General features: G+C 47.2%; 1 protein-coding gene across 1 annotated transcript in view; it reads right to left on the bottom strand.

Moving 5' to 3' along the window:
* FRAS1 (Fraser extracellular matrix complex subunit 1) overlaps positions 1-24043 on the bottom strand; it is a 1618415-nt gene that overhangs the window by 750959 nt on the left and 843413 nt on the right. The window contains exon 27 of the mRNA XM_069626341.1: positions 16133-16403. Within this exon, the coding sequence (XP_069482442.1) occupies positions 16133-16403 (271 nt within the window). The remainder of the gene's footprint in view (positions 1-16132; positions 16404-24043) is intronic.

The following is a 24043-nucleotide window of genomic DNA, read 5'->3' as shown; positions in this document are numbered from 1 at the left end:
TCCTTCCTAATCAGGGGCAGATTGAGACGGCGGGCCAGGGAAATATCGATGAAACAACCAGTGGCCCCAGAATCGATCACAATATGGACTATGTGTTTGATCTCCCCAGTGGGTTTTAGCAGGGCATGGACCACTATCGGTCTAACAGGGCCAAAGGCAGGTTCGGAGGGGGTCGAAGACAGGCTCGCCGGTGCCCCCTGTGTCATGGGCGAGCCTTCGGAAAACCCGATGTTTTGTTCTTGGGGCGTCTGGGGCATTCCCTTACAAAGTGTCCGTTTAACCCGCAATAAAAGCAAGCCTCGTCGTTTCTCCGGCGTTCTCGTTCGGATGGGGTTATTGGACTACGGATACCTCCTATTTGCATGGGTTCAACAGGGGCAGTGGATACGGGATGTCCAGAGTGGGCAGAGAAAGGTGTTTCGGCCCTTCTCTCGGATCTCCTTGCGTCTACTTGTAAAGCAAGATCCACCAAATCCGAGAACACTGAGGGAAGGGCAGGAACCACTGAGAGAGCATCTTTCATGGAGTTGCATAGGCCCCGATAGAATACGATTGCTTTTTTCTCTTCTGGCCAGGATGTCTCAGCAGCGAGTTGGTTATTCTTAGTAATGTATTCTATCAAAGTTTGTTTGCCTTGTGTTAGATCCAGGAGTTCGAGATCTCTAGAGTGGGCTTTATATCGTGTATCAAAGACTTTGGCCATTTCTGATACAAGAAGATCGAAGTCATAGAGAGCGGGATGGTCGTTCTCTAGCATCGGATTGGCCCAGGTGGCCGCTACCCCAGACAAATGGGACAGAAGAAATGCGGCCTTTGTAACAGAATCGGGGAACGCTAAGGGTTTGCACAAGAAGTGTAACCTACATTGATTGATGAAAGTACGATACTTCCGAGGATCCCCCTGATAACGTTCGGGGGCAGCAAGGGGAACAGGCGTAGGAAGCAGTATAGGAGTGGGTGCAGGGGCCATGACCGGGGCTGGTTGGTCTGAGGGGACTGTCACCGAATTCAGCATCCGTGGGTAAAGGAAAACGTGTGCTTTGCAGGGCATCCAGACGGTGGTGTATTGCTGCCGTTGCGGTACTCATGTCGGTCCTAAGAGCCGCCACTGCTTGTAACAAAGCGGTCACTGAATTCCCGGCGGAGGGATCCATACTCCGGACGACCAAAAAAAGGCTTCACAGTCTGTTACGAAGTTCGTTGGTCGTGTAGAGTATGAACAACCCCTCTGTCCCCAAGAAACACCCTGACGATAATAGATATATAGTCAGTGTGAATATTAAGGCCACAGGTGGAAGTCCGGAAAACCAGGACGCGGGAACAGCCGGAAGAACCCCTTGAGCGCTGTAAGGCAAAGTACAGTGGTTAAGTAAAGAAACAGGGCCCGAATACCTCCATGTGCATAAACCCAAAATACCAGAATACCTGTGAGGTCTTGGGTCAAGGCGTGGGTCACCTAGCTGTAGCTGGAACGGGCTGTAGGGTAGAACAGGTAACCACCTATTTGCAGGACCGAGGTCCTAGCCAGTGAAGGGTTAAGCAAGAGCAATCCGTGGAGCAAGCGTGGGTCGGTAACAGGCAAATCCAAAAGTACTTGAAGGGTTAATCAAGAGCAATCCTTGGAGCAAGCGTGGGTCGGTAACAGGCAAATCCAAAAGTACTTGATGGTTTGAGCAAGAGCAATCCGTGGAGCAAGCGTGGGTTGGTAACAGGCAAATCCTTGACCGAAGAGAGAACGTCACGTGATCCAAAACGAAACAGCTGTGAAGCAACGCCTTCGGTTCGCAGACTCCTTTTATCCTTGGAAGGGACGCACTTAGAGTCACGTGTAATGCGAACCGAAAGTGTTGCAATGCTGCTAGGCAACCAAAGTCACGTGATCCGTGTAGCGCCGGTCTCCGCAAGGGATGTGAGTTCCTGAAATGACGGAGCCTCCAGTTGATCTGCCACCGCCATGAAGGGCGATAAACACCCGTTCCCCCAAACATGCCATGCCGTGCCCTGATGTGTGCGACGTGAGTGGGGAGCATAATGCACGAGTGTCGGGAAGTGCGGGAATGGATAGACAAGGAGGGGCGAGCGGAAAGGTGTGTCCGTGGTCCAGGAAGCGGTGTGACAATTTCCCATATTTGTAATACAGAATTCTGGCTTGAGAAATCAAGTTTGAAAGTTTAGATTGCAAATTAATCAGATACTGATTGTCAGTGACTGTATTCTGTACCATAAGCCCCAAATATTTATATTCTGAGACAGGTTTCAGTATTTAATTTCGGATAGACCAGGTGTCATTTATGGATTTGTTTTTACTCTGATTTTTACAGAGCAAAATCTGTGATTTATTAAGGTTCAAAATTAGATGATTGTCCTTAACATAGGTGGATAAAGCAGATAACAAATTTTGCAGCCCCATGGGGGTCTGTGATATTAAAACCAAGTCATCAGCGTAAAGTAGCCACACTATGCGCTGTCCCCCCAACTCCGGAGCATCAGAGACAACTTGGACGAATGATTTGCCCATATCCAAAATAAATAAATTAAACATAAAAGAAGCCAGAATACAGCCTTGTTTAAGACCCACATATGTACTGAAGGATGAGGACAAGAGGCCTTCCTTAGTGACCCTCACGCGCATAGCGGTGCCCGTATGCAACTGTATTATCAAAGCTAGCAATGATTCCGGACACCCTAAGAGTTTTAATTTTTGAAACATGAGTTCACGATTTATTGAGTCAAATGCTGACCGGAAGTCAATAAAAGCAAAGTACAGGGATTGTTTCCGAAATGCATACTGGGCTTTAAGCATGTTGATAGTTACGATATTTGGTAGGGTACCAAGCCCACTGATAAACCCGGATTGAAATGGATCTCTCTTAAAGTGATTTTTAGACCAGTTGTTCAAATCTCTTAAAATTAAACGGCAAAAGATCTTCCCAGGCACATCTAACAAGGAGATTGGTCTATAGCTGGCCGGATTGGACCGGTCACCTTTCTTATAGATGGGAATAGTAATAGACTGTTTCCAGGTCAGTGGTATTTTCTGAGTAATGAGTATATTCATAAACATGGCATATAATATATCCGCCCAAATCACCGGGAATTGTTTCAAATGCATATTTGACAGCCCATCTGGAACAGGAGCCCTTGAACAGCTGGCTTTATTGATAAGGAATAATATGTCATCCCTATCAAAACTAAGATTGATAATCGACTGATACAGGTGCTTATGAGTTATTGAGGCCTCACAGGGTGCAGCGTAAAGTTTAGAATAATACTGTACCCAATTCTCTTCATTCACATCATTTGTCTGAATAGCAACCTGATGACCTGCAGTTGCTTGATTAATTATTTTCCACGATTCCGCTGAATTTTTACTTGCCAATATTCTCAACATATTGCTGCCATCATTTTGATATAATTTAGCCTGCATACTTCTATCACAGGGGGAGCCTATAAGCCTCCCACTTTTCTGCTCGAGCTAATGATTTCTTGATTTTCATTTCATGGTCGAATACATGGAGGTGGGGTTTTTGTTTTTGTTTATGAGCAGTGGAGGCTGGCTGGAACAACTGCATTTGTTCACGGTACGGTGCTGCTGAACCTTGTTTTTGCATGTTATGACACTTTAGCTGAGCATCATAGCAGGATCTATTGAAACGATAAATCCAAGATCAAAGAGCTGTGACTTTGCTGCCCAGATAGCATTAACTGCAACTCTTGAGTTTATCCATAGATTTACTGAAGACCATTTTGACCGATCAGTGAATTCCACTTGCTCGATGTCAATGGTGCCAATGTCGCCGAGTTCTGAAAGTTCACTAAATATAGATAAGACAGAAGCTCGATTCAGACGATATTGGGGAGCTGGAGCTGGGCAACATCTCAGAGATAGCGAGTGGACAGTAGGCCGTTTAGGACAAGAGGCCAATTTTTTTTTTTATTTGATAATTTACGGGAGTTAGGCAATTTTGCATTCAATGTGGACCCAGTGGACCCAGTTCTGGATTCACTTCCATTTGTAACAGTATTGAGTATCCAGAATTTTAAGTAGTGTGGTTTTAATCAGTTCTTCAATGTTCGAGCAGGGGAGGACCTTGTGTTGTAAATCATTGCTCTTGTGTAAGGAGGTTGGATGACTGTCTGTTGTTTGAGGGCCAACTAATTGGGCTTTCTGTGCCACCACAGGGCCAGACTCACCTGTGCTGGCATTCGCATTGGGACAGGAAGTATTTGAGGTAAACACTGTGGATTGAGAACTTGGCAAGATCAGCTTCTTAGGTGCCGGTTGAGAGGCCATGTATTCATCCACAACCTGTCTTATTTCTCTACGTCGGGCGAATAAATTCTGCTCTTTGAGAGAGGACTTAGGATGCAAGCATTGTGGATCATTTGGCTGTTCCAAAAACGATGCATTATCAGCTGCTATGGCTACACTTACCAAGGCATTGAGAGGGCTATGGAACTGCACAGGATTGCTCTTTTCTGTTGAAACCTTGGCTTTCTTAGTCTGAGATTGCATTTGATATTTTTTTGCAATTGCCTTGGAAGCCATTTTGGAATTTATTGAAGTTGTTGAAAGATTTTTAACAAATTATTTGATTTGGGATGTTTGCTTATCTACAGACTTTACATTTTTTGATTTCTTAGGTAAGTCTCCCTTTGAATTTACATTTTAAACTCAACCATGGGTTCATTTGCATTAGCAACCAGATCGATAATAGGAGTCAATATATGTGGTATATTATGAAAGGTTTGGGAGGACACACCTATCTGCATATTGGGTTGTGAGCTCACAGTCTTTTTCACAATAGGCAAGATGGATGTACCACCTAAGGTCTCAAAAGTTCGTTTTTAATAACACGGTGGCCAGACAAAATCTGGTTCAGTTACTGAGAGTGAACATCAGCCTTAGATGCTAATGCTTCAAACAGTTTGGCAAGGGAAAGAATAGCCATATTCATGGAGGATAAAGCAATTTCAGTTTAACCATGTTGTTTATCAGCCGCTTCGACTGAGGAATGATGATTGACCACGGTTTTCCGTGGTGTAGGAGCAATAAATGATAGTTTCTCTACTGAATTTGCATCACTAATGTTTGTAAACAGAATTGGTGATTTAGATTTCAGATAGAGTATGAGCAGAAAAAACATGATGCATTAGTATCCAAATCAATTACAGCCATATCACCAGAAATGTTTGTTTTAAAGGACTTACAATTGGAGATTTCATTATCAGATGTATCAAACAAAACAGGATCATTTACAGGCATAACAGTAGTACCAGTTAACAGATTTTTCAACAAAATGCTGTCTGTTAAAGACACATTTTCTTTGGCAAAGGTTACCGTAGGAATAACAGCTGTCACAAGATTAGTTTGCACTCCGGGTGTCTTTGCATCCACACAGTCATAAGCGCCACACAGTCCATGTGATGAGCCCATTTGAAGACAACTGCCTGAAGCGGATTCCTTTGCTGATAGTTTAGTGGCCTCAACCGAGGGCTTTACCCGTTCCACAACCTTATGATCCAGTTGGCATGAATCATAGCAAAAAGGGTGGATATCCATGCCTAATAGAATCTCTGCTTTGGATTTCAAAATAGATTTGCCTGTGCGAGGAGTGGAACTTAATCGGGATCTTTTAATAGGACATTGAGGCGGATTGAATAAAGAACCATCAGCATTGGTACGGTGGAATGTTGTTACTACGGGCATACCCGTTTTCAATGAAATGATACCTCTTTTCATTATGATAGTGCTGTAACTTCAGTCACGGGACACTATTCCCCAAGGATAGAGGTCATTATCAAGGAAGATAGTAAAGAGACCAGAGGTTAACCGCAAACCGCGACAAGCGCAGCAAAGCAGGTAAGCAGGACTTTCATGGGGCATCCACGGGTGCGTGCGCACGGTGCGCGCGCCACCACTATTTTATAGTCACGCCCAGAAATGTGCAAAGCCTAAACAAAATAAGATAATAGTTGAATATGTATGCTAATAATAGTCACTTTGCAAACACTTTGCTGTGCAAGTCTTCACCTTATGGATCTTGAAGTTCCTCCTTTATTGGAAAGAGCAGTAGCACCGTAGATCGTATCCAACTGCAAACAGGAAAGCGAAAGTCAGCGGGTAAGCAGGACTTTCACAGGGCTTCCACGGGTGCGCGCGCCACCACTATTTTATAGTCACGCCCAGAAATGTGCAAAGCCTTATGGATCTTGAAGTTCCTCCTTTATTGGAAATAGCAGTAGCACCGTAGATCGTATCCAACCTTCGATTCTAGCACACGCAAAAACAGGACGAAAGGAGTTTGTCAGCTCTCAGTTCTCAAGTCTACAGGGTAATGATCACTCACTAAGAAGACTAAGTAAAGGATTGCCCACACAGTCTAAACTAAAACATGTGTAAGTATTTGTTTATCAGGCTTCCCAAAAAATATATCTGCATTCAAACAGGAAGGAATCCAAAACTGACACCCACTCACACTTTTCAATAAAAAAAAAACAGTGCTACAGTTGTAACTAGAGTAGAATGCACTGTTGCAGCGGAAAGTGGGCAGGAAAACAGTAATTCAATTTATTATAGGGCTTAGAAACAAGGCAAACCAACAAAACTACTAACAGTGGCTTCCAACCAGAGTTAACAAAGATGTTCCTTTTTGCAACGTTCCTTCTATTGATTTCAATGGGACCCACAGCTTTTGTGTATGTCCTGGCTGACATTCAGTGTAAGTAAAGCCTTTTTAGCTCCCCTTCAGACTGTTTTTGCCTTTCACGTTTTCCTGTTTTTTTCATTTAGTAACAAACAACCTTAAGTGGAGTGGAACAGGGATAGTTTAAAATCCTTTCTTCTGACAACATTGTATATGACTTTTTGATGTGATTAGGACAAGCTAGTGGCAGTGGACCATATTTTACTTAATTCTTCCGGAGGGCACAGTCTTTTTAACATATAATGCTGATAGGAGTACCACATTCCCAAAATGGCTGTTTGAATGATGCAAATCCTTTCCATTGGTAGGTAGAGGAAAGACCCCAGACTGGATTTTGGAGCAGAAGAGCAGCCCTGACAGCATTCTGAAGGACCCCACTGGAGCCAATGATCCGAAGAAGCGAAGACTGAACTAAAGACCTGAAGGACTGCTGATACGGACACCCAGCTACCAGTGAAGCGCTGCTGCCTCTCCTATAACCAGGAAAGGCCCTTAATGGTGGCTTACTTGCTTGGACTGGTAGCATCAGCAAGTTCTGCGCCCTGCACCACATCCTGCCATCAGTGGATATCAGATATTTCTTCCATGCCAACCAGAAGGCTGTCCATTTGGGGACCAGGTTTCTCTGCTTTAACAGATGCCATCCTTAGCTGGAGCTTGGGAATCTGCAGATCCTCGACTTGTGGCCCATGACCATCACATCCTGCTGGTCTCCTACATGAAGAGAGAAGGGGCTGTCTGGAGCCATTTCTTTGCCGCCGCTGCCACAAACTGAGCCTGCTTACCCCTAAACAGGGTATCTTCGCAGCTGCACTTTATCTGCAATGTCCTGTGGGTCCCTCCTTGTCGTGAACTTCTTTGTGGATGCTGTCTATGGCCCAACCTGGTGGAAGTCTGCTGAAACCGCCCTATAACCAGAGATTGGAACCTTCGCCTAGCCGGACCCAATTCTGTCAAGCAGAGACGTGCGTGAGAACTGTGTACCTGTTTTCTTGACAGTGGATCTAGTTGGGACCGCCAGGCTGCATCCAGTGAAATGACGAGCATGTGACTCGGGGAACCAGCCTCTCCACCACCCTAATGACACAGGGTGGTGAATGGACCAACTCCCAGCGTCACGGAAAGCACTCTCCTGATTAACGTGACGAAGGGACTGTGCAAGCACAGGCAGGAGAGGCCACAGTCTGATGGAAAGTTACTGGATACGGGTGAAGTCCAAAAGAGTCTATTCCAAAGGTACGTGATCCGGTGAAGAAGCAAGATAGTCCAGGAACCTCTCAGATGAATACAAGATCAGGCCCCCAGTCCACAGGGAGACAAGTTCAAGCAGCTTCAAGTAACTGGTCTGGGATGACTGATCTGCTCGAGGTACAGTTGGTCAAAAGGATAAGGCACCAGGCAGGTCCAGACAGGAAGAGGGAACCAGATTGGGAGGGGAGACCACCAAGAGTTGGGATCCCTAAGGTAATTCCAAGGACAGTGAACGAGGGCCCCAGGAAAGCTGGAGGAGAGGCTAAGCCCAGAAAGACCCAGGGAGAACCCAGGACAAGGAGCAGGGGTCCCCCAGGGAAAGGAAGGGGACAGGGAACTGGACCCCAGGAAGGCTCGTGGAGCAGACAGGAGCCAAGGAGAACCCAAGCAGGTAACAGGAGACTGGGAACCAGGCAGGCTGGGGACCAGCAAGGCAAGGAGACCAAAGAGAAGGCTGGAGCTGAAGCAAGACCAGGCACAGGGAAACATTGGAACCACGAGAAGCAGGAGCGAGCAACACGACCGTAGCAACCGCGTTGAGACACGAATTGCTACTGCTCGCGGTTCCTCTTATGGGCCGCCGGCACTCGCGAGGCCTGAAACGCAAGCCGTTTTGTCTCCGAGCGCCGGCGGACCCAGAACGAGACTTGGAAGGCAAGCCCTTCCCAGCGCGGAGGCCCAATCTACGGCGCATGCGCGGAACCGAGACAGTGGTTTCCCGCGCATGCGCCGCAGCCCTCTAGCACCGGCCCCAGCACCTCTCCCCCCGGCGAACGCCCAAGCACGAAAGCGCGGGTAGATCCGCCAGGAGGTGGGAGAGGGAGCGGGTGCAACGGACCCCGGTCTCCCCAAAAGTGGCGTGACACTATGCCCCCTCCCAGAAAGGCCCGGGGCCCCAGGCTTCCAAGGAAATCAATCATAGAACTTGCGAACCAAGCGGGGAGCATGCACATGCCGACGTGGTTCCCAAGTACGATCACAAGCCGGGTACCCCTTCCAATCAACCAAAAAATGAAGCACCCCCCTGCGATAGCGGGCATCGCAAATCTCCTGAACCTCGAATTCAGGGACCCCTTGCACAAGGACAGAGGCTGGGCGAGGACAGGATCGGCCATAGGGATCGACCACATAGGGCTTCAATAGGGAGACATGGAAAACAGGGTGTACATGCCAAGAAGGAGGTAGCTGAAGGCGAAAGGCCACAGAAGACAACCGTTTGGTGATTTTGAACGGACCAAAATACCGGGGAGCTGATTTGACTGGTAAATTGCGAAGTGGCAGGTTCTTGGACGATAACCAAACCCTATCCCCAACCCGAAAGTCTGGTTTCACACTCCTTTTCCTGTCAGCCTGGGCCTTCATCCGTTCCTTGGCTTCCTTCAGGATCCTGCAAGCCAATTCCTGTTGTCGTTGAATGGTAGAGACCAGGGCATCAGCAGATGGAACTGTACTGGTGGGCACAGGATGAAATGGCACCAACTTGGGATGTTGACCGGCTGAGCAGAAGAACGGACTAACTCCAATAGATGCGTGGACAGTATTGTTGTAAGACACTTCTGCAAGATCTAGGTACGCCTTCCAGTTTGACTGAGTTGCGTTAGCAAAACAACGGAGATACTCCTCCAGAGTCTGATTTGTCCTTTCGGTGAGCCCGTTGGTCTGCGGGTGATAGCCAGAGCTCAAAGCTTTACGAATTCCCAGATGACCACACACCTTGTTCCAGAAAGCAGAGAGAAATTGAGAACCACGATCCGAGATAATCTTTTCAGGAAGACCATGTAGTCGATAGATCTCATGGAAAAAAGCTGAAGCCATCTGTGTAGCTGTAGGGATCCTGTTAAACGGGATGAAATGAGCATATTTAGTGAAGCTATCCACCACGACCATTATACAAGTAAACCCGTTGGAAGGAGGTAGATCAACCACAAAATCCGTAGCGATGGTATGCCATGGGTATGGTGCTAATTCTGTGGGTACTAGCAGTCCCAAAGGTCGTCTTCTAGAAACCTTACATTGGGCACAGACGGGACAACTCTCGATGTATTTCTGGACGTCGGTATCCCACCTAGGCCACCAAAACTGTCGGGATATCAGCTCACGTGTAGCTTTCACCCCTCGATGACCCCCAATAGGTGAATCATGAAACCCATGCAATATGCCATCCCGAATCGTACCCTTGGGGATGTAAAGCCTCTTCCGGCAAAACAGGAGCCCGTCATGCTCAGATACCGACATTCGCCGAAGAAGGGCCGATCTTTCAGGATCTGTCCGGGTGGCATCAGCAATTGACTGTAGATGAGGAGACAACATCAACAGGAAATGGTGAGGGGAAATCAGCGGCCGATCCGAACTGGACGTTTCTTCCACTTTTTCCAGTGATCGGGAGAGGGCATCCGCCTTCAAGTTGGAGGCTCCTGGAACGTATGTGACATGAAACACGAATGGGGAGAAAAAGAAGGCCCACCTAGCCTGACGGGGCGTGCGACATTGCAGGGAGCGCAGGTACTGCAGGTTACGATGATCGGTACAAACCTCTACCGAAAAACGGGCTCCAAGTAGGTGATGCCTCCATTCCTCAAATGCGGTTTTGATGGCCAACAGCTCCTTCTCGATGACCGCATAATTTCTTTCGCTGGGATTCAACTTGCGTGAGAAGTAGGCCACTGGATGTTCAACAGATGTAACCGGATCTCTTTGCAGGAGAACCGCCCCAACTGCGAAATTCGAAGCGTCTGCTTCCACAATATAAGGTAAGTCATCCTGTGGGTGACGCAAAATCGGGGCGGCCATGAAGGCCGACTTCAAGGTGTCGAATGCCTGAGACGCAAGGGAATCCCACTTGAAAATGATCTTACTGCTGGTCAGCCTGGTGAGGGGCGTTGAGATTTGAGAAAACCGTGGAATAAAGCGCCTATAGAAATTAGCAAATCCCAAGAAGCGTTGTAAAGATTTTATGTCATGGGGTTGTTTCCACTCCTGAATAGCTCGAACTTTCTTGGGATCCATCTCTACCCCGTCCTGGTTGATCACAAACCCCAAGAATTCTATACTGGGCTGGTGAAAGCAGCATTTCGCCTCCTTTGCGAATAAATGATTGAGAGACAGACGGCGAAGGACCTCACGTACATGTCCCACATGTTCTTCGATGGTTCTGGAGAAAACCAGGATATCGTCCAGATATACCCAGACTGACAAGCCAATAAGATCACCAAAGATGTTGTCCATGAACCGTTGAAAGATAGCTGGGGCGTTACACAGACCGAATGGCATGACTCTATACTCGAAATGCCCAAAAGGTGTCTTAAATGCTGTTTTCCATTCATCTCCACTCTTGATGCGCACAAGGTGATAGGCTCCACGTAGGTCTAGTTTAGTAAAGATCCCGGCTGTGTGTAGAGTTTCCAGGATACTGCGAATCAATGGAAGTGGGTACCGGTCTTTGATAGTTATGTCGTTTAGTTGTCGATAGTCCACACAAGGTCTCAAAGTGCCCTCTTTCTTCTTCACAAAAACAGGGGAAACCCTGCGGGCGACTTGGACGGAACTATGTATCCTTTCTGTAAACAATCTGACAAGTAGTCTTGAAGCACTTGTCTCTCGTCCCGTGTCAAAGCGTACAGCTTCCCATGAGGAATCACGCAGTCCGGTAACAACTCGATCGAACAATCAAACGAGCAATGTGGTGGTAGAGGTATATCGCCTGGTTCAGAAAACACTTGTCCAAAATCAGCATATACCAGTGGAACTTGAGAGGTGGAACACACACTGACCCCTTTGCCAATAGATTCCAAGGGGGTCGAAGAAGCTCGGATCGGAGCGGACAAACAGCACTTCTGGGCACAAACTGCAGAGGAGAAGGTCAAAGTGTGCGTTCTCCAATCAATTGCCGGATTATGATGTTGCAGCCAGGGTAACCCCAAAACCACCTTGTAGGTAGGGGACTTGATAACATCCAAAGCGAGGTTTTCAAAATGGTCGGCAATCTGAAGAAGTAGGCCCACTGTACATTGACGGACGGGTCCGGAAGACAAAGGGGTTCCGTCGATGACTTCCACGGGCAGAGCAGTGGGTCTGTGCAGAAGTGGAATCCGGTTTACAGAAGCAAAGGTCTCATCAATGTAATTGCCGGAAGCCCCACTATCCAACAGGCCAAACACTTCCAGGGTTCTGTCAGGCAACTTGATCTGAATCTTCAAAGTCTGTAACACTGCGGGTTTCATGGGATAAAGTTCTGAGCAAATCGGGGAAAGGTCTGAGGAGGAAATGGGACCTGTCGCAGCCTTCCCAATACGCGACAGGTCCTCTAGTTTCCCGCTTTCTTCTTCTGGGGTCGTAAGGGGCACGTACCCAGATAATGCCCGGCAGCTCCACAATAGAGACATAACCAAAACGTTCTTCTCAGTCTTCTCTCTTCCTCAGATAACGGACCCCTCATGGCACCCAATTGCATTGGCTCTGGCCCAGACTCGGTAAAACCAAACGATCCGGCAGGTAAACTGGTCGTTCTAGGAGAACTTCTCTCAAGCCGACGTCTCTCGGCCTTTCGTTCTGCCAGTCTCTGATCAATTCTGATCGATTAGATGTTGAAGAGACTCTGGTTCAGGAATGTGGAGTAGCTCATCCTTGTACTCCTCTCTCAGCCCACGACGAAACAGAGTTTTTTGTGTGATTTCAGGCCATTGGGAATCGGTTGCCAATAGGCGGAAGCGACTGATGTATGTTATCATGTCGGCACTCCCCTGTTTTAAATCCATCAGTTGATTCTGCGCAGCGGAGGCCAGGTTTGGCGTCTGGAAAACCTCGAGGAATGCTTTTTCAAAGGCTGCAAAGTCATTCAGAATCGGACTGTTTGTTACTACAAACGGAGTCGCCCAGGCCAGAGCATTCCCAGTTAAATTCCCCAAGATGTAACCAATCTTGGCTTTATCGTTGTTGAAATGTGTCGACCTGAAAAGAAAATGGATTCGACAGTGGTTACAAAATTCAGCCACTCGACGTGGATCTCCATCGAACTTGATTGGTGTTGTATGTGCCAAGGATCCTTCAACATGCGAGGTACTCGTAGCCCCTTGGGTTATCATTTGGCGTAGTCTGATTTTCCTGGCGTAAGGCGGTCATCTCCGCCCTGAGTGCTTGTAATTCGTTCCGCATCTCTTGCAAATCCTCCATCTCTGGGTCTGAAGGCAGGCGTCTCAATCTGTCAAGCAGAGAAGTGCGTGAGAACTGTGTACCTGTTTTCTTGACAGTGGATCTAGTTGGGACCGCCAGGCTGCATCCAGTGAAATGACGAGCATGTGACTCAGGGAACCAGCCTCTCCACCACCCTAATGACACAGGGGGTGAATGGACCAACTCCCAGTGTCACAGAAAGCACTGATTAACGTGACGAAGGGACTGTGCAAGCACAGGCAGGAGAGGCCACAGTCTGATGGAAAGTTACTGGATACGGGTGAAGTCCAAAAGAGTCTATTCCAAAGGTACGTGATCCGGTGAAGAAGCAAGATAGTCCAGGAACCTCTCAGATGAATACAAGATCAGGCCCCCAGTCCACAGGGAGACAAGTTCAAGCAGCTTCAAGTAACTGGTCTGGGATGACTGATCTGCTCGAGGTACAGTTGGTCAAAAGGATGAGGCACCAGGCAGGTCCAGACAGGAAGAGGGAACCAGATTGGGAGGGGAGACCACCAAGAGTTGGGATCCCTAAGGTAATTCCAAGGACAGTGAACGAGGGCCCCAGGAAAGCTGGAGGAGAGGCTAAGCCCAGAAAGACCCAGGGAGAACCCAGGACAAGGAGCAGGGGTCCCCCAGGGAAAAGAAGGGTTCAGGGAACTAGACCCCAGGAAGGCTCGTGGAGCAGACAGGAGCCAAGGAGAACCCAAGCAGGTAACAGGAGACTGGGAACCAGGCAGGCTAGGGACCAGCAAGGCAAGGAGACCAAAGAGAAGGCTGGAGCTGGAGCAAGACCAGGCACAGGGAAACAGGAACCACGAGAAGCAGGAGCGAGCAACACGATCGTAGCAACCGCGTTGAGACGCGAATTGCTACTGCTCGCGGTTCCTCTTATGGGCCGACGGCACTGGCGAGGCCTGAAACGCAAGCCGTTTTGTCTCCGAGCGCCGGTGGACCCAGAACGAGGCTTGGAAGGCAAGCCCTTCCCAGCGCGGAGGCCCAATCTACGGCGCATGCGCGGAACCGAGACAGTGGTTTCCCGCGCATGCGCCGCAGCCCTCTAGCACCGGCCCCAGCACCTCTCCCCCGGCGAACGCCCAAGCGCGAAAGCGGTGGGGGAGGGAGCGGGTGTAACGGACCCCGGTCTGCCCAAAAGTGGCATGACAAATACCCACAGCTTCTGCAGCCACTGCATTCGTGGCCTATGGATCTCCACCAACATGACTAATGACAGTAAGTGTCCCCAGTGACTCCGAGTGCCCCCAGTGACTCCGAGTGCCCTACGGCTGGCCATCTAAAACATTGGATTAAGGGATGCGAAGGTACCCCTCACGCCCATAGGGAATGCATGGGTGCAAGGTTCACTCCCTAACACTGCCCTGACCTAGCCCAGGATTCCCCCCAAAGTAACCTCTAGTGTGGTGGAACTGGAAATGCACACTTCATTGTGTTCCTTTACCTTTTTCATTAAAGTGACCTTTTAAAATACATTTCTTACTTACCTGGGCTTTGCCAAAACCAGTGCTGGGAAACTTTGGGGCATGCTACACCCCCTCCCTCCCTTCAGGTGCTTACCTGCATCTTGAACTTCTTTACGATTCTGGAACACTTACCAAATAAGGAAGAACCGCTCAAGTTAGGTGCCTGCCCTACAATTATAAGGCAGGCTGTTTAATATATTTTGAATTGCTGTATTTTTCATCTGTTTTGGTCAATTGCTTTATTGAATTTTGTTTTACTGTGTTTATTGTAAAGTGCAGGTAATCTTACGTTGAGATTATCAATTGTTTCTATATATAGGAGTGTGTGTCTATATCATGTATTGTACTGTGTAGTATTCTTGAGTTGTACCTGCTTAGGCTATTTAAGGCCTAATCAATTGTTTATTTGTATACTTCTCTGTGGTACTCTAATACTTAGCTGTCTCTGCGTGTTTTAAATTGTACTGACACCAGCTCCTCATCTCATAAGCCTGCCTGGCTGTCCAGCTTGTTAAAATGGATTTCCAAAAACAGCCCTGGGAGGAGGATTTGGGAGGCCGCCCTATTTATAGTAAAAAGGGAAGACACTAGGAGGTTCGCCAAAAAGCCAATCAAGGTAAGGTAGATGAGAGGTCAAGGCTTAGTCCCAGGAAAAGTGTGGGAGATGTCTAGGGCTACAATGAGTCCACCCTCCCGGTTTGGATAAAGCTCCTGAAAGTACCACACAGTCCCCTCTTACATTTGTTTTGATAGGCAAATACATTCTTTATTGAGAAACTGGTTTACTGAATACTTCCACCCTTGACATAGAACATATGGCCCAAGGCAACATACACAGAATATGTTCATGTTAAAATTCAGTGGTTTGACTCTTCGGTGATATGCGCAGTTTGTGAAGGAAAGGAACTAAAAGATTCCCAGCAAGAAAAATTCACATTTTACACCTAAATCAATTAAGATAAAGAAAACTCAATCATAAAATCCTGTAAGAAAACGTGGGCAAGGTGTGCTTCTGTGTCTGCCTTGGAAGCAGAAATACTGCAATAAGGTGTTGAGGTATGCATTAGACACATGGGATAGAGAGTTAGGAGCACATGGGAAGGTCAGGCATGCATGTGCATGCCTCACCATATGTTGCTGTAGCAGACTTGTCGGTGCCCCCACTAGGCTGCATTACTCTCACACTCAGCAAGCGGAAAGAGCTGGATATGCAACTACTCTCCAGCAGTCATTATCAAATGGAACGATATCCGAATATTGCTAAGGTTCTGTAAGTTTACAAAAATGTTGCCAGGAATGGCTGCCTATACTGAACAAAAGTGCTTACCTTCACCAGCAGCGCCTCACATATGACTGAATCTTTGAAGAAAGGAACTGTACATACATGTGTACCTTACATATTGCCCCTTTGTAAAAGTGCTCTCAATACAGGGAAGATACAAAACTTTGCAGTATTTCAAAGCTAGAAAAAAAATAACAGTCATGATCATCAAAACAGGTCAATATTAGAAGGCAACGTATCACCTGGACTTTTCTTTACTGTGCTTAAACCGCACTCTCTGTTCTTTCAGGTCGCTCCAGCTGAAATAAGCACCAGCTTCCAACTTCTCCTCCTTCCCATTCGAGATCTTCAAAAGTTTTCCATTGGTTGGAGGATTGACAACATAGAAGAGGAGGCTGTCAACACCACTGTCTTTGTCCTCTGCTTTTATAAAGGAGAAGCTCAGAGGCTCCACCCCACCTATTCCCACTAACAGTGAGCCATTCACGACAAAGACGGGTGGATTGACATTCACTGAAACAAAACACATTGACGTTATTCCTATAAGAATGCTAATGGGTAAAATGCATTGCAAACGCATAGGAGTTCATGTTCTAATGAGCTGTAACATCAATGGAAGGCATAAAGCCTAGAGCACGCCAGGAAGCGTTTACGCACTTTGCACAGCAGAGACCAGTTTACATTGCCATGCAAATTAATGAGCTCGATAGCCTAGCTGATAAGAGAAACATTCAGGTTAACAGATCTAGACTAGTGTACTGGAATGTGAATACATTTATTTTGAGAAAATAGATAATATAACAATATGCCACATACATAAACACCTAGGCAACTGCCGAACTTCAGACCTTTAGCATCTGTTATGGAAAATGAACAAATGGGGGAAAACCAATCGTTTATAGCCAAGCCGTTTAAATGTTGAAGTTGTATAAGATGCAATAGGTCCATAATATAGTTTACAGATTTGAATCTGCAAATAATGCTTCTATATTATGTTACCAAGTAAATCAGGTCCCTTAATTGATGGATCATAAGTAACAGCAGCCAGGGGAGACTATGCCACGAAATCGACTAGCTGGTTAATCGCTCCAGTAATTAAATTATTACATACATTTGTTCAGCTTTTTCTAAGTAGGTTATGCTTTGTTTGCGAAAGTGGTATAGCTTTTGTGAAACATAGTAAACATCTGGCTTGGAGGATTTCTCAGAACAAACTAATATTGAAAATACAATTGTGGCAAGACCAGTATCCTGGGCTTGTCAAGAGGAGGCAGGTCCTGTGAGGGGGGAATGTGGCAGTTGAGAGGGACCACATTCCTGCCTTCCTTTGTGCCAGCTTGTTTCTCAGCAGTCCACATTTGACTCAAGCTAGGACTCCATTAACAGATACTTGCCAGTATTTTTCCATTTGTTGCAGAAACCCCACATCAGAACAGGAAAACAGCAAAGATCCTGAAGGGAGCCCGATCCAGTGCTTTGCAACCTTAATAATAAGTATGATGCCCAACCTCGATCAATCAGCAGTAAGACAGCACAAAGAAGGGAAACCTAGAGGGAGATAGAGAAGCCATGGCAACTCTACGGAATGGTGCAGTGGCGTTGAACACAGAGAATTGTAGAGGAAGGCAGCGGTCACCCTACGAACGGCTCAGAGACCGCAATTAGCTGCCAGTTAAGTAGGTACGAGCTTGCCTTTCGGAATCAGAGACACCACAGACCACCAGGGGCATTAAAAGAGGACCATCACCATACTTACTTGCGGAAGCCAAGACCCAAAACTCCATAATACGAACTTGGACATTCACACTACCGGGCCCCCATGGTAGCCCTGCAGTACATCTGTGTGGCTAATGCAAGTTCATAAAATGTCAGGGTTTTGTTGCATATGCGGAGCAAGGAGCAGCGGAGTATGGAGGCGTTTTCTGGAGACAGTGAGGCATTGGCTAGCTAGTGAAAGTGGTACTGCAGTGTGAGTGTGCATGTTTGTGTTGCAAGTGTAGTGAGTATGGTTAAAATAACGAGTGATTGTGAAGTGGATGGTACAAAGTGAACAGAGGTTTTTTGAGTAGTAGTCGTGTGGAGGAGGGAGTAGTAAAGTGGAGGAGATATTAGTAGTGGGAAGAAAAGAGTAGTAGAGTGGAGGAGGGAGTAGCAACATCAAAGAGTAGGATGTAACATCAAAGGGTGGAGGTGAGCGAAAGACGTCAGAGGGAGAGGAAGTGGGAGGGGGAGGGAAGAGAGCACAAAGGGGGGCAGCGGAAAGAGAAGGGTTAAAAGAGGACAGAAGAGGGAGTAGAGAATAAAGGATAGATCAACCAGGTTTCTGTAAGGCACAATTGCCTATCCCTCTAGATTACAAACAAATGGGTCGACCAGTGTTAAAAAAGATTTATTTTTGCTGCTTTCTTTCCATAGAGCTCTATGTTACATACTATCCCATTGTCTGCTTCCTGACCTAAATTGTAGGAGGTAAGCAAAGTACTCAGCTTTACTTCACGTGTTTTTTGTTTACTTTTATGGGGAAACGGATCAGCCCTTAAGATTATCATTACTCAGAGACCTGGTCTCCCTTAGTGGATTTCTTGTATTTTTAAAGCTATACAACACATCACCTTAAAGTGAAGAGTGGTTATCTGGCGGCTTGAGAGCCGGCGCTGAACATGGTGGTGTGATCTCAGAGCTCCGCTGACGGTGAACACTGTCGGGGACATGATGCGGCCCAGAACGTGGTTGCTGTTGCAAATATCCTGCTTCTGCCCCTCTGTAACAGCAAGCTACTTTGTTTCGAGGTGCAGCGCCATGTCGATGTAGCCCAGCAGAGCAGCACATGCGACCGTCTAATGATCCAGGATGACAACACCAGCCTGTGCACTGCGGGGCAATCAGTCCTTGCTTGGAACATAGAATTTTTTTTTTTTTATTACATTTTCATAGAATAAAACATAGCGTGACAAGTCAGTATAAGCAACCACGCTTCTTGATAGATCCTAGAACCCCATCCCCCTCCAAGAATGATACATATGTGACCAACATTCCCTTTGTGTCCCCTGCCTCTCCCCCCCAGTCCAATTCTGCACAGCCTATCCAGTTTCTCGGTGTCCCCTCTCACCACATAAGGAAAGCCCTCGATCCCTCTTAGCGTCCACACAATATCCCCTTCCACACGTAATAATGATTGCCCATCTCATGGGGGCTTTAAGTCTGGGGTGGAAACCAGTTCATTCACAATTGACCCAAGCCCACTTTCGCACCACCCTCCCCCTCTGACCTTCTGTTTTTTTTTAAATATTCCACCTCTGCCAAACCCCACCTTTGCATATCCTGGAGCCACTGCCTCATCGATGGCCACTGGCACCTTCCAATGAAATTGCAATCCGCTGCTTGGCCAGACCCAACATGGATCGCAATATCCTATTCTGTGTTTTGTGTCCCTTCTTCCCTGATAGCAGTCCCCATAGGTATACAGCAGTTGTGTGTTCATAATTACTCCCCAATAGTGGATACCCCACCACCTCATCCCAATAACCAATTAAGACTGGGATGTCGCAAGATCATATGCCAAAAGCTTGCATAGCCAGCCCTACATCGCGGACATTCATGTGACATGGAGGGATTTATCATATGCAAATAACGGGGGGGGGTACCCAGAGCTAAAGACTCTGGATAAGGCTCTCGTAACCAGGACTCATGCCTGGCAGAGAGTTTCCCAGGACCCCCCTTGTTATTTGCATATTTTAAGTAACTTTGGGTCTCACCCCAAATTACTAGGGGAATCCAGACGTGGACCCCTTGCTCACTATTCTTAGAGAGGCACAGCTACACCCTACTGATGAGGTTCAACCAGACCGAAACACATTTCTGGGGTTGCTGTTGGTGCTCTTGTTCAGAGGAGAATTGCCTTGCATTTCGGTGCTGGACTGCCCCAGGGCAGGACAAAGTCTGATATGTTTAGGATATTTCTCCTCTGTGAAAGATAGTGAACTAAAGACTCTGGGTAAGGCTCTCGTAACCAGGACTTAAGTCTGGCAGAGAGTTTCCCAGGACCCCCCTTGTTATTTGCAGGATTTATCATATGTAATCTTGGCGTCTTTAAATATACCCTGTGCAAATAATAAGTTGAATCAGTTGAAACCTTGAATTTTGGTACACCTTTTTAACCTGTTCCAACATCTTCACCCATGTTTTGTCCGAGATCGATAGACTTGCAACACTTTCCCATTCATCTCCAACCACCAACTCTTCGTCTCTTCTGGCAGTTTCTATGGCCGCATATAACCTGGAAATCCTTCCGCTAATGTTAGCAACATTTGTACCACTGGGCTTGCTTCCGGTTCTTCTGGAATACATTCCCAGATGTCCACTAACCTCCGTACTACTTTTGCGTACATAAGAAAGAGATCATTCGGCACGCTATACGTCTGTCTCCATTCATCAAATGTCATTAACGTCCCCCCACAAAGAGATCCCCTAATACTGTGCAATATTTCTCCTTCAAAGCTGCCAACCCTCTACTCCTTAATGGCGTTCTGATCGTTGTGTCAAAGCCTAGTGGTATATCTACCCCATACAATTCTTGAACTCTCACTTTCACTAAGAAACTCTTCTACACATCCCGTACCCCCTAAAGACATTTCTATCTCCTTTGCCATCCACAGGATTCCACAATAGCTCTATATCCTGTCTACTGTCTAACATTCCTCCGAACAGACTGGTGGTTTTACCCTCCGGAGATTTATCCCATCGGGCTACCAATTGCAATTTAAAGTAAATCTCAGAATCTGGCAAATTCCACCACCCCCATCTGTACATCTGCACCACAGCGTTCCCATGGCTACCCTGCATCTCCCGTGTTCCACAATAATTCACCCAGTGTTTTATCCAGCATCTGGAAGAAGACCCTCTGCCCGGGGCGGCAGTGCGAGGGCAGCTGGACATGGAGGAGCCTGGGCCCGAGTTCAGAGGGTATCCAGGTGAACAGTGTGCGGAGAGGTCAGGTACGTCAGCAGGTGAGAGAAAGCAGAAGCAAAAAGGAAGGTCTCGAGTTGTTTCCAGAACCGGAGGTGGTTATACTCAAGGTTGGGAGAGACACAGAGGCTGTTCCAGAGGGAGGCCTCAGCTGAGGAGAGATATCTGCCCCCAACTCTCTGCTTGGAGAAGCATCTGACCCTCAGAGAGTTGGAGGTGGATGAACGGAGAGCTCGAGAAGGAAGAGCTCTCTTCCCCTCGATTAGGTTCTAGAGGTTTATGCGACTCAGGCTAAGGTAGCGATTTTGTATGGAGCACCTCTCTGGGGTTATATGAAAGCGTCTGAGTTACAGGTGCAGGAAAATACATTTCTCAGATGATTACTGGGATCCCAGGGTCCAACCCCAGTTTAGCAGTACACAGGGAACTGGGCGTGGGCTTTTTGGAGGATCAGTGGGAGTTGGCTCAGATTCTTTTTTTGACTCCACCTTTGGTCCAACAAACATGCAAGCCTAAGCCACTTTATTATTAAGTCCTTGGTAGGCAGGGCTAAATGGCATACAATTCCATGGCTGTGTGTCATGGATGACACCCAGCTCTCTTTCAGGCTCCCCTCAGCCACCTCTTCTGCATCTCTCATACCAAACGATCTGATCGCAATCCAGGAATGGTGTGCCGCCAACGATCTCTTCCTGCTCCCACCTGTGAGGCTACAAACCTCGGGTCATCTTTGACTCCACACTTTCCTTCTCTCCTGACATCTCTAAGAAGTCATACTACCAGCTGCACCTCCCCAGAGGTATTATTCCTTTCCTCTCCTTCCCCCAGAAGCTCATTGTCTCCGGAGCTCTGGTTCTCGCTAGGTTGGACTACTGCCACAGCCTCTTCCTAAATCTGCCTGCCTCAACTCTCCGCCCTCTGCAACTCATCCAAAACAGGACTGCCAGACTTGTCCTTGGCCTCAAGCCCAGGGATCCTATCTCTCCAGGACTGAAATCTCTGCACTGGCTCCCAGTGGCGGCGAGGATTAAGTTCAAGACCCTCTGCATTGGCCACAAGGCCTTCTGAGGCCTGGCGCCTCAATACCTTCAACTCTCTCTTCCTAAATATCTTCCTTCTCAAGCTCTTCGCTCATCCGCCTCCAACTCCCTCAGGGTTAGTCGTTTCTCCAAGCAGCGAGTTGGTGATTGATCTCGTTCTTCTGCTGGGGCCTCCCTCTGGACAGCCTCCCTGCCTCTCTGAAACTTGAGGAGAACCATCTCTGGTTCCGGAATCAGCTGAAGACCTTCCTCTTTGCTTCTGCATTCTCTCCTCCTCTCCCCTGCTAAATGAATCTGAAACTGCACTGGTAACCTGGCTACCCTCTGATCTCGGGCCCAAGTCCCCTCCCCGCCAGTTGCACACCTGCACTGACCCCCTATCAAGCATTGCATTCAGGGACTGTTGCTGCATTCCTACAGCCCCTATTAGCAATTGACACCTGATGTCTGCACTTTCACTTGCAACCAGGTGGCTCCACTTTTTATTTATTATTTATTGTCTTTATTTATTTTACTGTTATCCTATGTACTGCACTGCCCCCTCCCCTTTCCCCCCGCACTTTTCCCCTTGCCCCCTCCCATGCACTTGCGCGATCTTAACGTCACCTAGCCTAGTAGGATCGCTGCCTCTGTCTTCCCTATGTTTCCCCTTCCTTGCCTCGTTGCGCCTTGAAACACTTGTGTATAGGCACCTTATAAATGCCATATCACATCATATTAATAGGTACAGGTTAAATGCCTGTTCCATTGTGCCCACTTCAGGCATATATAAAACCAAGCTCTATATCTGAAAGGACGGAGCAATCTAACAGCCATCCTTCAATGTGTCCCAGCAACACCCTCCCAAAAATGTTGAATGAGGTGTTAAGCAGGGAAATGGGTCTATAGGAGAAAGGGCTTGAAGAATCCCCTTTTCTAAAAATTGTGAGGTTTATAGCAGATTTCCAAGAAGGTGGGTAATGTCCAGACTCTAAACAGGAATTGAACAAATCAGGTTGATCTTGAACCAGGTCAGCTAGAATGGCATTCGGGCCAGGTGCCCGATTACCGGCCTGCTTATTAATGGCCCAAGTGACCTCCTTTAACGTGAAATGCTACAAAGATCTAGGGTTGCTGCATCCCTCCATACAGTCCCTGTCCTTAAACAGATGATAAATAAATGCACCACTCAAGCTGTTGCATTCACATATGTTCCCCTTGACCTTTCAGTAGACTTGTATACCCAGAAGGCCTTGGAGTCCTTAGTTTCAGCTGCCTCCAGGAACCCTACCCAAGCTTCTTTATCCAGCTTTACTTTCCTTTTTTCCTTCACAACTTCAAATTACACAATTATATCCCACAAAGCCACTGAGAGACAGAAATAGTCAATAGTAGACAATCCCAAATGGTTATTAAACGTCGGGAGTCCCAGAATATCCAGTACAATATGCCCATTAACTACGCACATCCCCCATTCCATAAGCCAGGGCCAAAATTGCAAGCCCTTCACACACACACACACACACGGGCATCCTGCATTTGGGGATATGTCGTCCATTTTGAGAATTAAGTCGCCCACTAGCACGAACATAACCATATTATCTATCCTCTGCCTCAGTTGGTCATCAATAAAAGCTTTACATTTTAACAACCTGTTTGCCTCGGCTTTATGGGGACTATTGTAAAAATTGAGAATAGCTACCGAACCCCTCTGAGTGAACGTTAACAGCAGCATTTGTAGCTAAGTCATCTTAGTCCCTACCACCCTTACCTTACAGTTCAAGGAGGCCCGAATCAATATGGCCAATCCACTGCAGCATATACCTCTAACATTTTGTATTAGCTGGTACCCCATAATATACATAGCCGTCGAGTAGGGGGGTCGCCATAGCCCAACTTAACTTTAAGAGGATCACCTCATGGGATTTAAAAAACTCCACAGTGTCCAAATTAGCTAATTTCCCTCCAACCCCTGCTATATTCCAGGACAACAGACGTACCACAGAGGAAACATCCTTTTGTATTACTGGACCCACCTCATGCTCAGGGCTTGAAGCATCCCTCCTATCCCCTGATAGCCCCAAATCTGGAGGAACAGGGAGAGGGCCTGTCTGTCAATCTATTTCCTCAATGGTGGAGAGCAGGTCAAAATGGTTAGATACCAGGCCC

This window comes from Ambystoma mexicanum, chromosome 6p (genome assembly GCF_040938575.1).
Source record: "Ambystoma mexicanum isolate Mex_15411 chromosome 6p, UKY_AmexF1_1, whole genome shotgun sequence".
Lineage (NCBI taxonomy): Eukaryota > Metazoa > Chordata > Amphibia > Caudata > Ambystomatidae > Ambystoma > Ambystoma mexicanum.
The sequence above is the reverse complement of the archived record's forward strand: the minus strand, read 5'-3'. Positions and strand labels throughout refer to the sequence as shown.